The following is a 14,261-nucleotide window of genomic DNA, read 5'->3' as shown; positions in this document are numbered from 1 at the left end:
GGTCAGACTGGGAACAAAATTCGGCCCTGGCATTTTTCCTCTGGAACGGCGCACCATTGGACCTACAAACCCCCCGCTCAATCCGAGACGGTGTAAAATGAGGACCGGGGTGCAGGGGAGGGGGGGGGGGGGTGCAGGGGCGCCAATCCGACTGAGGTGGCCTGAGGTGAGTACAGATTAGGAACGACTATAGAGCAACCATAATCTCCAACTGCTGCAGTTGTAAGTGTGACCATTTTCTGTTATAATATATGATCAATTGCTTGGTTTTTAGGAAAAAGGATTCAAAATACTTCACAGTGTTGACAGTTTATGCACGTGCAAACAAACTGGGGTAGAGATTTGTAAAACGACACAGGAGTCTCCTTCTGTAGCAAAAGGTTTACAAAGTGTCCAGGGCTTGGGAAATACAAAAAGGTTTAAGAACATCTCTAGCAATGTTGTTTATTACTAGACATTAAACAATAAAAGAAACCCGAGTGGATTTTATATATATGTATATATATATATATGTATGTATGTATGTATGTATGTGTATACATGTGTATATATATATATATATATATATATATATATATATATATATATATATATATATATATATATATATATATATATATATATATTAGGGCTGGGCACGTTAACGCGTTAACTTCGCGTTAACTAATTAAGCCATTAACGCCGACAATTATTTTAACGCCGTTAACGCAGTTTTTATTACTTATTTTATTGTAAACGTCTGTTTCTCACTGGCTTTTATTTTGAAAAAGTCCACCGCGAGCGTTTGTTTAAGTTTGACGTCTTTTCTTTAAACTTTTTTCACTTTTTTCTGACCACGTGAGATGCAACGTGCCCGAGCCTCCGCGAGCCGCGGGCCCGGCTGCGGGTTCGGCCGCAGGCTCCGACTCCCGTCGCGGCTCCGGCCGCGAGTTCGGTCGCGGGCTCTGGTCGCGGGTTCAGCCGCGGGCACCGGCTCTGAGCTGAGCTTATTTCTTTAGTTCAGTGCTGGAGTAACTGATTTACCCAGATACCATTGGAAGAAAAAATGTGATTGGTCCATTTCCTTTCCATTATATTAACCCTTTGTTTCCTAAGAAATATCAGTCCAAGTTTATAACACTGATCTAGAAATTATTACTAGTGTAGTGTTCATTACTCACAGCATAAAAAATATTCAATAAATATATTAGTAGTACAAACGTCCATTCCAGACGTTCAGAAGCCCCTTATGATGAGTGCAACACAGAGGCCAGTTACGTCGCCCGGATTGGCGTCACCGGGGCCTCACCCTGGAGCCAGGCCTGGGGTGGGTGCTCGTCAGCGAGCGCCTGGTGGCCGGGCTTTCCCCCACGGGGCCCGGCCGGGCTTAGCCCGAAGGAGCGACGTGGGGCCGTCCTCACGTGGGCCCACCACCCGCGGGAGGAGCCATATGGGGCCGGTGCAGAGAGATCTGGGCGGCAGTCGACGGCGGGGGCCTCGACGACCGGATCTCCGGACATGGAGACTAGCTCTGGGGACATGGAATGTCACCTCGCTGGGGGGGAAGGAGCCTGAGCTTGTGCGGGAGGTTGAGCGTTACCGACTAGATATAGTCGGCCTCACCTCCACGCACAGTTTGGGCTCTGGAACCCAACTCCTTGAGAGGGGCTGGACTCTCCATTCCTCTGGCGTTGGCCGCGGGGAGCGGCGGCGGGCTGGTGTGGGCTCATTGCCCCACAGCTCAGTCGCTGTGTGTTGGAGTTCACCCCGGTGAACGAGGGTCGCGTCCCTGCGCCTTCGGGTCGGGGACAGGTCTCTCACTGTGGTGTCGGCCTACGGGCCGAACAGCAGTGCTGAGTACCCGGCCTTCTTGGAGTCCTTGGGAGGGGTACTAGACAGTGCACCGACCGGGGACTCCGTTGTTCTCCTGGGGGACTTCAACGCCCACGTGGGCAACAACAGTGACACTTGGAGAGGGGTGATTGGGAGGAACGGCCTCCCCGATCTGAACCCGAGTGGTGTTTTGTTATTGGACTTCTGTGCTAGTCACAGTTTGTCCATAACAAACACCATGTTCGAGCACAAGGGTGTCCATAAGTGCACGTGGCACCAGGACACCCTAGGCCGGAGGTCGATGATCGACTTTGTAGTCGTGTCATCTGATCTCCGCGTGTCTTGGACAGTGAAGAGAGGGGCTGAGCTGTCAACTGATCACCACCTGGTCGTGAGTTGGGTTCGCTGGCGGAGGAGGAAGCCGGAAAGACCTGGCAGGCCCAAGCGTGTAGTGAGGGTCTGTTGGGAACGTCTGGCGGAGCCCTCTGTCAGAGGGACCTTCAACTCGCACCTCCGGGAGGACTTCTCCCGGATTCCGGGGGAGGCTGGAGATATGGAGTCCGAGTGGGCTTCATTCTCGGCCTCTATTGTCAATGCAGCTGCTCGGAGCTGTGGGCGTAAGGTCTGTGGTGCCTGTCGCGGCGGCAATCCCCAGAACCCGGTGGTGGACACCGGAAGTAAGGGATGCCGTCAAGCTGAAGAAGGAGTCCTATCGGGCCTTGCTGGCTCGGGGGACTCCTGAAGCAGCTGACGGGTACCGGCGGGCCAAGCGTGCTGCAGCCCGTGCGGTTGCGGAGGCAAAAATTTGGAGCTGGGAGGAGTTCGGGGAGGCCATGGAGGAGGACTATCGGACGGCCTCAAAGAGATTCTGGCAAACCGTCCGGCGCCTCAGGAGGGGGAAGCAGTTCTTCGCCAACACTGTTTACAGTGCGGGGGGAGAGCTGCTGACCTCGACTGGGGACGTTGTCCGGCGGTGGAAGGAATACTTCCACCGCCGGACATATATATATATATATATATATATATATATATATATATATATATATATATATATATATATATATATATCACTGTCATAGTTGAAATAACTCTTTAACATACTGTATCTGGATTTTCTTCACTTTACTCACAACAACACCAACACTGCATTTAACACTTTTGAGTTTGCTGTGTACAAAAAGGTTTAGAAACATCTCTCACAATGTTGTTTATTACTGAAGACCTCAATTTCATTATATTTCAGTTTAGACATCAAACAATAAAAGAAACCCAGGGGAGGGGTAGATGCATTTTTATTACTCTACTGCAGATAAATACAGACCGCACTGGTATACATATATACAAAGGGTCACACATCTATTGTAGTGACTGAATTAGTAGAGGCATGCAACTTTACATAAGCATAATTTTTTACACTGTGGACGCTATTACAGATCTACAAAAAGAATAAAGAATCTGTTGTGTTAAACACATTAAATGTATTATAATCTAATGTTTGTATGTAATGTATTGTCTCTATTCCTTTCCTAAAATTCAGTGCAATACCTGCTAAATAAGAAACCATCCCACAAAGGACACAAACCAAATAAAACTAATTATTTGTTCTGTTGTCTTTCTCTGACTATTAGGATTGTGACAGTGAACATATTTTACAGAGCTTTCTCCTTCCTAAACATGACCAATCATGTAACCTGGGATCCAGACTGGTTCTCCCTGTAGCTCCAGGACAAATTTGAACATAGCTAAACGAACAAAAATTTACTTGAATGCATTTTAAACTGCGTGTTTTAAGCAGGCAATGTTGATCACGATCTGGTCACTTCACGTGAAAATAAAACGATAAAAGGATGAGTCCATGAGGAACCATCCAGCGATGAACAATCATCAACCAGAAACCATGAAATGTCATAGTGTGGCAGTTGTTTTAGTATCAATAGTATCTGTAGTGCCAGAAGAGAATTCTTGTAATGTTATTAGTATAAGCACTAAGAGCTGATACTATTTTGCATATATGATATAGTGGCACCTGGAGCAAAAGCAAAGATAGCTGTACATTAATCTCTGACCTCTGACCTTTGATGATCCTTCTTTTAGGAGGGACAAACAGACATCACGAAAACAACAAGGAAACTACTAAAACTCAAATAAAATGTTATTGTACGTGGTTAAGGCCTGTCACTGCGATAAGGTTTTCTATGGTAATCTGCCGGGACTCTGCTTTGGACTTTGTGCTCCGTGTCACAGTAAATTTGCAGTGTGACTGACAAGGCTCTTCAGTGTTTTACTGACAACTGCTACGTTTGGTTCTCCTTTGGTTCTTCTGTTTGGTTCTTCTCTTAGATTCTTCTGTTTGGTTGTCTTGCTAGTTTCCCTGAATTGTTTTGGATCATCTGGATGAGCCACAATGATCAGCCGAAACTTCAAGAATGTGCTGGTGGTGTCCATCGGCTTTTTGTCCCTGTTCACGGCGTATGGTGGACTACAGAGTTTACAGGTAAAACACACCTCTGCATGGTCATTGCAAGATACCTCCAGTCTTATTGTTGACATTTCTATGCGGTTTGCTCTATCTACAATCTGCATTTTTTTATTTTTTTTGAATGAGAATAGGCAGACTAGAAGGCAATATCACCACTGATGTTTTGAGTGTTCATATGTCCAGGTCCTGTACTGATGCTAAATAACTTCTCCTGCTTTAGACATCCAGAGTCTCCTGCCTCTCTTTATGACTCTAGGCTACTAAGGACAACAACTTTTCCACCCAACAGTATAGTGGGAGTCATTAAATAACAAACTTACTGGAAAATCTGAGACAGAGACCAATGCTATCTCTTCCTCTGGATCTTCTTTTATTAATCGGCACAAATTTCTGATATATGTTAAAATGTTTTTTCCTGATCATAAACATACCTGGAGTTGTGTTTTGTTTCGTTCACAAAACAAAGGGAAAATATTCCACCTTGTGATGTCATGTGGTAATAAAAGAAGTGCTCCAATGTGTTTTTTAAACTCCATACAACTTCACTAGAATCATTTGGATAATTTCAGCCCTGGAATTGCCGATCTTTCTGGACTTCTAAAGATAAAAGGAGCTGTTAACATGAAAATTAACACTTCGTGGCATCTCGGGGTGGAGGAGAGCATTTTGAGCTTTGGACATGCACAGACTAATAATAAAGGGTTACTCAGACATGTGAATGAAACAAAACACAACTCCAGGTATGTTTTTGAGGATGTAACAACATTCCAATATGGCTTAAAGCTTACAATGATGCATAATATAGGAATTTTAACTATCCTCTACTACTGCTTCTAAAAACTAAGGCCTGACATCTTTACTAAACATATTTTTTCATCACCTTTCTAAGAACCAAAACCTAGAAGTCATCTAACCACCCACCAATTAAAGTGTCACTAAAAACTCAACGAAGACAGGTACAGACTGGTGGAATATAAACAAAGCCTATTTTCTTTGCAGAGCAGTCTGAATGCCGAGCAGGGCATGGGCGTGGCCTCTCTGAGTGTCATCTACGCCTCCATCATCGTGTCATCCATGTTCCTGCCGCCCATCATGATCAAGAACCTGGGCTGCAAGTGGACCATCGTGGTGGGCATGGGCTGCTACGTCTCCTACTCTTTAGGCAACCTCTACCCCGGATGGTACAGGCTTCACTACATTACGTACTACATAATCACACAGGCACGAGGCTCAAATGTTGACTTATAATGTTGTTTCCTCATCACAAACAGACCTGGAGTTGTGTTTTGTTTCATGCACACATGTTTAGACAGAAAATGATGGTAGGCAATTTCAGCCCTGGAACTGACAATCTCTACTGAATTAAACGTTAAAGGTAGTTGTTAACTTGAAAACGACTGATCCATGACATCACAAGGAGATGTTGGAGATGTAGACAGACTAATAATGCAGGATTACTCAAACATGTGTGAATGAAACAAAACACAACTTTATGTTTTAGATGAGGTAACAACATTCTAACATGGTTTAAAGCTCATAAGAATCCATTTTATTATTAACTTATTTAGTATGTATGTCCGCTGGAAATCACAATATTGATCTAGACAGAAATAGAAGTAGGTTAATTTACTTCCTGTTTCAAAGGGCAGATCTGATATGTGGGCTGTGTGACATTTTTTAATCATAAATGACTCATGACTCATTATTTCAGTGAAGAACAGGACAGTGGGAGGAGACAGTGGGTAAATAAAAACATATGGTACACTGACAATAAAGCACAAAGTAAGCTAATAACAAGCTCATTAAAGTCGATTTTACATAAAACTGTAGACCAAAATGTGCTAGTGCAATGCTTAAAAACTAATGTAGTAAGAGGCAGTACAAAAGAATTAGGTAGTAAGTTCTATACTCTTGTCCATGAACTAAATTTTAATGTGTTAAGAGTAACACTCACTGCCTGCCAAACACTGACCAGCTGTTATCGCCGCAAGGTTTCCCTGGTCAGAGCTGGCAAGGCCTGAGGGTCTGGGCTATGGGGGACCATCTCCTTGGTCTCCTCCACTGCTCTGGTGCCCAAGAGGTCACATGTAAAACTTAGAGTTCAAATGTGAATGGTAAAATTGCCTTCCTATGGGATGCCAGGGAAAAAGGGATAGTTTAAGGGAAAAGTAAGAATAATGCTATTGCTGATCATTTAAAAAAGCACTTGAATTAAACTGAACTGAATTAAATTAACAAATTTTAATTAGCAAAAAGCAGTAGAGTTTGATCTACATTTGCTCTGAGCAGGTGGATTGTGGTTTGAAACAGTATTGTTGTTTGTCCCAAAGGTATACCCTCATCCCCACTTCTGTGATTCTGGGTTTGGGTGGCTCCCCCTTGTGGTCAGCCAAGTGTACATACCTGACCATCGCGGGAAACACCCAGGCAGCCAAAGAGGGCAAAAAGGGCTCAGACGTCATAAACATGTACTTTGGGATCTTCTTCTTCATCTTTCAGTCGTCTGCTGTGTGGGGAAACCTCATGTCTTCACTCATCTTTGGACAGGACACAAACATAGGTAACATGAATCTACTGGTCATTTTGTAGTTTAAACGTGAATTTAACTTTTTGATTCAAGTGTTTTACTACCAAAGAATGTAGCTGGCCTGTAATTTGGCCTGGATATAGATATGTTTAATGTCACACTGTGGAAAATTGCAGGTAAAATGGTAACAAATTATAAAGTAGATGGCCTCATCTCCTTCAGAAATGGCACATAGAGCACCTACAATGGTTTCCACACTTGACACAGCTGATATTTATTCATGTGTGTAGTGCCCACCAGTAGTGCCCAGAGTCACAGTGTGTCACCAGGAACTCTCTAAAGAAGGGCAGTTAACTGGAACTGGCTGTAACAGATTCATTGAAAAACAAAGATTAACTCTTTACTACCTTCAGGGGTGTGAGTTTGTGATAAAAGTAATAATCTCAATCATACCGCACGGAAACAAACCGATGTTTTTTTTTCTTATTCTTCTTATCTTTTATCTTATCTTTTCATTTAGTTTATTATTTTTAAAATGATCTTGTGCCAGTTTGTTTGTTTAATATGGAGATTCTGACAGTTTTTCTCATGGAGAAAACAGCTCATTCTGATTCTTTTCTTCATGTAGTAACTGGTAGTTAATATAGATATTAATATACAGTATACAGTGTGAATAGAAAATGTATTGTGTGTGTTCTAGCGGACATACCCGAGGAGCAGTTACAGACGTGTGGGGCAGCAGACTGTGGCCTGAACATCAGCTCCAACAGCACCACCATAAGGCCAGAGCAGAAGTTGGTGTGGACCCTGGTGGGAGCGTACATAGGTAAAAACAGCAGAGAAAACACACGATCAATAGCACTGTGCCAGTCACAAAGTATCACTACAGAGATAAAGGCTGAGGTCTGCTGCAATGAGTTTGGTTGAGAATCAGACTCTAATTTCAGTGCTGTAAAGGTGTTACCAGCCCTTTTTTATGGTAACATTATTTTTTCCTCACCGTGGTCAGATATGACGGAGTCTATGGGTCATAAAAAATATGTTTCAGCTCTGTGTATTGCACTAAAGTGTACACATTTGAAGACAGAAACAGGACCGTGTAGAGGCAATAGGGAGGAGCCTGATCACTCCACAGGGAGAAATGTAGCTGCTTCTGTGCTTGTGATCTGTCTAATAACTTGCAAACATAGGACATGTAAAATGTCATCTTTATGGAAATAATATAAGCTTTTCACTCATCCAAATGCCAGTCTGTTGCACTCTGCATTTGCTTTGATTGCTGTTTGACTGCCACCTCTCCACTCGTACTCATCTGTCACAAACTGTTGGATGAAGTAGGCCACATTTCTCCCCGTGGAGTGACCAGTCTCCAGGGGCAAAGCCTGCAGAACCTGGTGCTCCCTGAGCCTTGTTGGAGAGGGCACAGGCTGTGTTCCATGCCGGAAACAGGTGGAGGAGTCTCAGAGCGATCTTTACCCATACTCCACTCCCTGATCTTAGTTTCTCTACTCGTCTAAACATGGGCACTTGGCATAATCCCTGTTCAAAGATGTGCTCATAGTGGATCACTTCAGCCAGATTCAGATTATAATGTATCCTAAAAAGCCCTATTGCCACTGCACTGTCCTGTTTCTGTCTCTAAATGAGTACAGTTTAGTCCAATACACAGAGATGAAATTGGTTTCATCCCAAATTATTTCTGTGGAATTGACCACAACATACTGCCCTGGCTGTTCCCCAGAACAGTCTCTGCGCTGCGTTCACTCTGTGATCTGTGGATGTTCCGGACAGACTGTAAACATGAGCTGTCACTGCCCGGTTTGCACGGCTCCTCAAACCTGAAAACAAACAAGGGTAGAAAGCACAAAGTCAAGGGAAAGGATTAATGGTGAAAATCGCCTTGAGTCTCCTTCACCTGTCTTTGACTGTGGATTGGAGCATAGTGTCTTGCCCAGGAGCACTCAGCTGCACGCAGAGGCGCATGGGGGTCACTCCCGGGAAATAATTCGCCAGTTGTTAAAAGACCAGCAATATAAAGTTCTACATCCAGCATCGATATGTTTTTATTTAAGCTTTCAGATCAAATACTGTGAGCACCATTCTTTTGTGGTGGTGGTGAATTGCTCTTCTGTCTTTTGACATTGATCAGCACATAAATCTTGATAAAATTATTCCCTTACTTTGACTATGACTTTATTCCCCTATAATTACAACTATATTCTCATAAAATTGTGACCTTATTCTTGTAAATTATCTTTTCTGCTTCAACTTTATTCTCGTAAAATTTCTACTTTAACGTCGAAATGTTCCAACCTTATTTTTGTAGCACCTGCATAATTATTATTATAATTTTTTTAAAATAAGACAGTTATACTCCTTCATAATACAAAAACACAAAAACAAGAAAAAGAAATATGGTCTTGATTGACTTTGTCCTTTAAGATAAGACTCACTTTATGATCCTGGACCAAGTAACTGAATACATTTAAAGAGTCATTACCTATTATAAAGTTATAACAAACTCATGCAGCAGTGTCATCAACAGCAAACACCCAAAAGCTACATCACAGACTGTATACTGCAGTTTATCATCTAGTTTTGACTCATCATAAAACACTTTATCAACTTTTACCCAGGTTACAAACAGTTTATGTGTGATTTGGAAAGGATGAAAAACACACTGGTGCTGGTGGTAAAGATCATTTCAAAAAAGAGCTTCACCCCCACATTCATCATAGAGGCCTAGAAATGAAGCGACAACCAGTGGTGAGAGCAGCCTACTCACTTTGGCTACTCACTTCATTTGTATTTGAGTCATTTTACCAATTCCCCTTTAGGAAAGTACCCCAATTCCCTCACACTGTCAGGTTTTTACCATTGTGTCGTAGCCTGCTAGCTACCAAATAGTCCACCAGATTTAGCATTTTTTTACAGGCTAAATAAAATGTGACTCTTAATTTGTCTACTCCCCTAAATAGGCTACGTTTTACACCCTACTTTTAAATTTCTACTTATGTAAGCCTAATATTATTTTGAAGTAACAGCACTCGTTCGTAAGTAGATTTTCTGGGTAGTTCCCGCCGTTTCCAACATATTGCCGCTGTTTTTAGGCGTGGGTGTGCTGGCCATGTTGATCATCTCTATCTTCCTGGACAACATCGACCAACAGCAGACGACTGAGTTCCGGGAGCAGCGGGAGCCTTTCTGCCACACCTTCTTGGCCACGTTCAGACTGCTCAAAGACTGGAGGCTCCTCACGCTCATCCCCCTCACCATGTACAGTGGCTTTGAGCAGAGCTTCCTGTCTGGAGAGTACACCAAGGTCAGAGGTCACTATACGGTATAAGCCCACCGCATGTGTGGTACAGAGGGCTGAAGAGTCAACAGAAATCAGTCCATTAAATACTAGGTCACCTAAAGGTGCATTGTGTAACTTTTCTGGTGGAGGGTTCGCTTTTCTAGCTGAAGATGTTATTGCTTTGTCTGAAATGTTTTAATGGCATTAAATCTTTTGAGAGGCACGGTCAGAATGTCTGGTTTTTGGAGCAATAAAACCACCTGTAATTCAATACACGCAAGGTAATCTGTTTAATGTCATATTATGGAACATTTAAAGCAAAGCAATGACACATCCACAGAAACAAGACGGTTCTGGACCCCCAATCCAAAAGTTCAAGTGAGACAAAACACCTAATACCACACTTCAAACTCAACCCCTGCAGACAGGTGTTTGTATCAGAAACTCCTGGACTACTGGAAATTGCAGAGGCCACTGAAGACACAAGAAACTGAAATTTAGGCATTTTTGACCACAAAGCTGCAAATCCAGTTGATGTTGCCAAAAAATGTCAGGGAACAGTAGATTATGTCATTAAAACACCATATACACAGTTTCATCAAGTAGTTCCACTTTAAATTGTAATGCACTGACAATCTTAACAACACAAAAAATGATATTTCAGGTAACATTTTGTGGCGCTGATCAGTTTAAGTCAATCTAATGCATACTGTTGTTTTGTCCATAGGCAAGACACTTTGTCTAATATGAATGTTGTTACGATGTAGTGTGTGAGTGTGTCTTGAAAGGCTCTATATAAGTCCAAGTATAAAATGAAAGTCAAAATACTAAAAGTAGAACAAAAAGGGAATGTACAAGTAGGTCTATCACGATAATTACTATATCAACTTATTATTCAATTTGTGTTTGATGGAACAATCATTTTCTGGGGTCAATATTTATTTGTTAAGTACTTTTTTATTTGTACTAGTGAGGATTTTTTTTTTTTTGCAATATGCTAATTGAGCTGTAGAAGGTTGAATTATGAACTTAAATTATACAGTCTAAAATGTTGCATTCTGCTAATTGTTTATTGCAGCTAATGTTTTGTTAACAATATTGTACATTTAGAATGGTTTTGTGGATAATTCTACTTTATGGTTTGGTTTAAAAATGGCCAACAGCAAGTTTTAGTGGTAATTTGACATTTTTCATGTACCAAAACACATGTACTTAACAGTTGACCTGATGTATCGTCTATCTCTTCCAGAACTATGTCACATGTGCCCTGGGGATACACTTTGTAGGTTTTGTGATGATGTCTTTTGGAGCGGCCAACTCTCTCTCGTCGTTCCTGTTTGGACGCCTGGCTCGGTACACTGGCCGCGCTGCTCTGTTCTTCCTCGGTATGTCACATAAAATACACCATTCAGAACACAATATTAGAACTGCTATTACAGTGTCCCAGACCTCTCCAGTGCTTGGAGAAATCAGCCTGGGTTGGCGTACTTTTATTCACTGTAGATTTGCTGTATTTTAGTGGGTTAGTTTGTTGATCGGGACAAGATCACAATAAGATTAACTTTATGATCCTGGACCATTTAAGAGGACACATTTATAGAGTCGTCTAATTACCTATTATAAAGTTATAACCTAGGATCATGAGATTTGGGTCATGACCGAAAAGACAAGATACAAGCGGTCGAAATGAGTTTCCTCCACAAACTGGCTGGGCGCTCCCTTAGAGATAGGATGAGGAACTCGGCCACACAGGAGGAGCTCGGAGTAGAACCACTGCTCCTCCACGTCGAGAGGAGCCAACTGAGGTGGCTCGGGCATCTGTCCCGGATGCCTCCTGGGCGCCTCCCCTGGGAGGTTCTGGGCATGTCTCACCTGAAGGAGGCTCCGGGGAAGACCCAGGAAACGCTGGAGGGACTATGTCTCTTGGCAAGACAAGAGCAAGAATCACACCTACGAACTTATAAGCCACTGGCATCCTGAGCTGACCTGTTTCATAATCTGTGTTTTAGACAACAGTGAAATTTACAGTTGTATTCTATTGTTCCAGCCGCTCTGATAAACTTGGGGTCTATCATTGCTCTGTTGCTGTGGAGACCCGACCCGGACCAGCTGCCTGTGTTTTTTGTCTTTCCGATCTTATGGGGAGTAGCTGATGCAGTCTGGCAAACACAAACCAATGGTAGGATCTTTTAAGATACTGTAGTACAAATACACATGGACAGCAAATATTTTCCATATTTAGTATCCACTTGACTAACTTTGTTCTAACTGTACTTTGACTTGAGTAATATTATTTTGAAGTTTCACTCTATGTGTTTCAGAATGATGAAAAATAGGGCAGTTGCCGTAGCAATTAACAATTTAAAACAAAATCTTACAACTTTTGAATGGGGAAAAAGTCCTCAATTTATTGCATATAACCCAATGAACCCAACACATACTTAATACTTATTAAAACTGTAGGCAACTATAGATGCCTATAAATACTGGCAGAAATGTATTGCAGTTTTTTTCTGAATAATGCTACTGCAAACATGTATGAATGAATCGAAACAAAACTTTGAGTAAGTGAATGATGATGACAACAGTAAATTTTGTGTAATATAGCACGTTTAAGTTCATTTATAATACATCCCTTTTCATTTGTGTACATTTCAGCCCTGTATGGCGTCCTGTTCCCTCGAGACAAAGAGGCGGCGTTTGCCAACTACAGGATGTGGGAGTCCCTGGGCTTCGTCATCGCCTTCGCCTACAGCACCTTCTTGTGTCTGGAGTATAAACTGTACATTGTGCTGGCTGTGCTGGTGCTGAGCATGATCACATACCCCATAGTGGAGTGGCACGAGTACAAGAACCCCACGCCCCCCATAGAACAGGGCCACTCCTCTGAGCAAAAGAAAGTCTTAGAGAAGAGCGAGAAGGATCTGATAGCACAGACGCAGCTATAGAGATGAGGAAGTTCACACAGGGCTGTTCTTTAGATCAACTATCACATCAAACACTGTACACATAAGCGGTGTTAGATTGGATTAGATGATTTTCTTTTTTTTTATTTTAAGTTGTCTTTTTATATACTGGTACAAATAAAAAGATTAATTTATTCAAATAATACATCGATTAAATTTGTGCCAATTTAAGGTACACATGACAGGTTTTAGCGATTTTCTAATTTCTACTCTAAATACTTTTATCTTTTTTTATTTTTTGGAGGGGAGTAGAGTTTTATTTTAGAGAGTCCCATATCGTTCACACTAGGAGAATTCCATCCAAACTATTAGTCAACTACTATTTACACAAGAAACATACATTTCTGATACTTTAAACTTTATTCCAACAAAATACTGACAGAAGACTGGCTGTAGACCTGTTAGATTAAAAATCCCTGGGTCATTATTAGCAATAACTGTATCTTAATCTTAATTCAAAAGGATCTCTCAGCTTGAGTATATAGAATTACAGAATATATATATGATGATTGCACTCATCAGCCTCTAAATGTTATTTGTTTTATTTGCACCTTATTATTTGCAACACTTTGAGTATTAGCGAGACATCACACGTTAAATATGAGCAAGAAGCAAATTATGAATGAAAATTAACTGGATTTTTATTATGCAGCTCTTTAAAGTCTTGTTTGTGAAATGTTTTTGTTTACTTAAAATTTTATTTTAGTATTTCACAGCATCACACTTTGCAATTTCAGTGTACTTCTCAGTAGATTAGATTTATTACTGAACAAAATACAATGAAACTTGGATGTAGCAAACCCGCCACAGTAAAATCAAGTATAGAAATCTGATGCACTTTGTAGGTGGGTGATCATTGTCTTCTGGTTTAGGATATTATTAAGTCTTCTTATGTGGATGTTTTTTTCTGTAATCGATTAAATGCAAGTTTGTTTTGTTTATTTGATTTACTTGTACTCTGTGCATTTTAAACCTCAAGATTGATTTCTGCATCAAATCTAGTACAGATATTATCATTATGTTCTAAAACACGGGTCTCCGACCTGTAGACCGGGAGCTACCAGGAGCTCTCCACCCTCTTCCAAGTAACTCGCCAAGGGATTTATTATATGTATTGTTCTTAATAACTCAAATCTGATTAATTACCTTTGGAAATGCTTTTCATTTTGTAAAGGAAGG

The 14,261-nt window shown here is 41.5% G+C and overlaps 1 protein-coding gene across 1 annotated transcript; it reads left to right on the top strand.

Annotated features, from left to right (window-relative positions):
• The first annotated feature begins 4,093 nt into the window (after positions 1 to 4,093).
• Positions 4,094 to 14,021, top strand: unc93a (unc-93 homolog A). The gene is made up of 8 exons (XM_055149487.1): positions 4,094 to 4,306; positions 5,291 to 5,472; positions 6,622 to 6,851; positions 7,519 to 7,644; positions 9,929 to 10,140; positions 11,366 to 11,501; positions 12,164 to 12,295; positions 12,775 to 14,021. Exons 1-8 carry the CDS (start codon positions 4,217 to 4,219, stop codon positions 13,062 to 13,064), a joined length of 1,398 nt encoding a protein of 465 aa, XP_055005462.1. The 5' UTR covers positions 4,094 to 4,216; the 3' UTR covers positions 13,065 to 14,021.
• Positions 14,022 to 14,261: the final 240 nt, after the last annotated feature.

Source organism: Boleophthalmus pectinirostris, unplaced genomic scaffold (genome assembly GCF_026225935.1).
Source record: "Boleophthalmus pectinirostris isolate CB_2022bp ecotype Guang Dong unplaced genomic scaffold, ASM2622593v1 HiC_scaffold_13, whole genome shotgun sequence".
NCBI lineage: Eukaryota > Metazoa > Chordata > Actinopteri > Gobiiformes > Gobiidae > Boleophthalmus > Boleophthalmus pectinirostris.
Note: the sequence above shows the minus strand (reverse complement) of the source record. Positions and strands in the feature narration are given on the sequence as shown.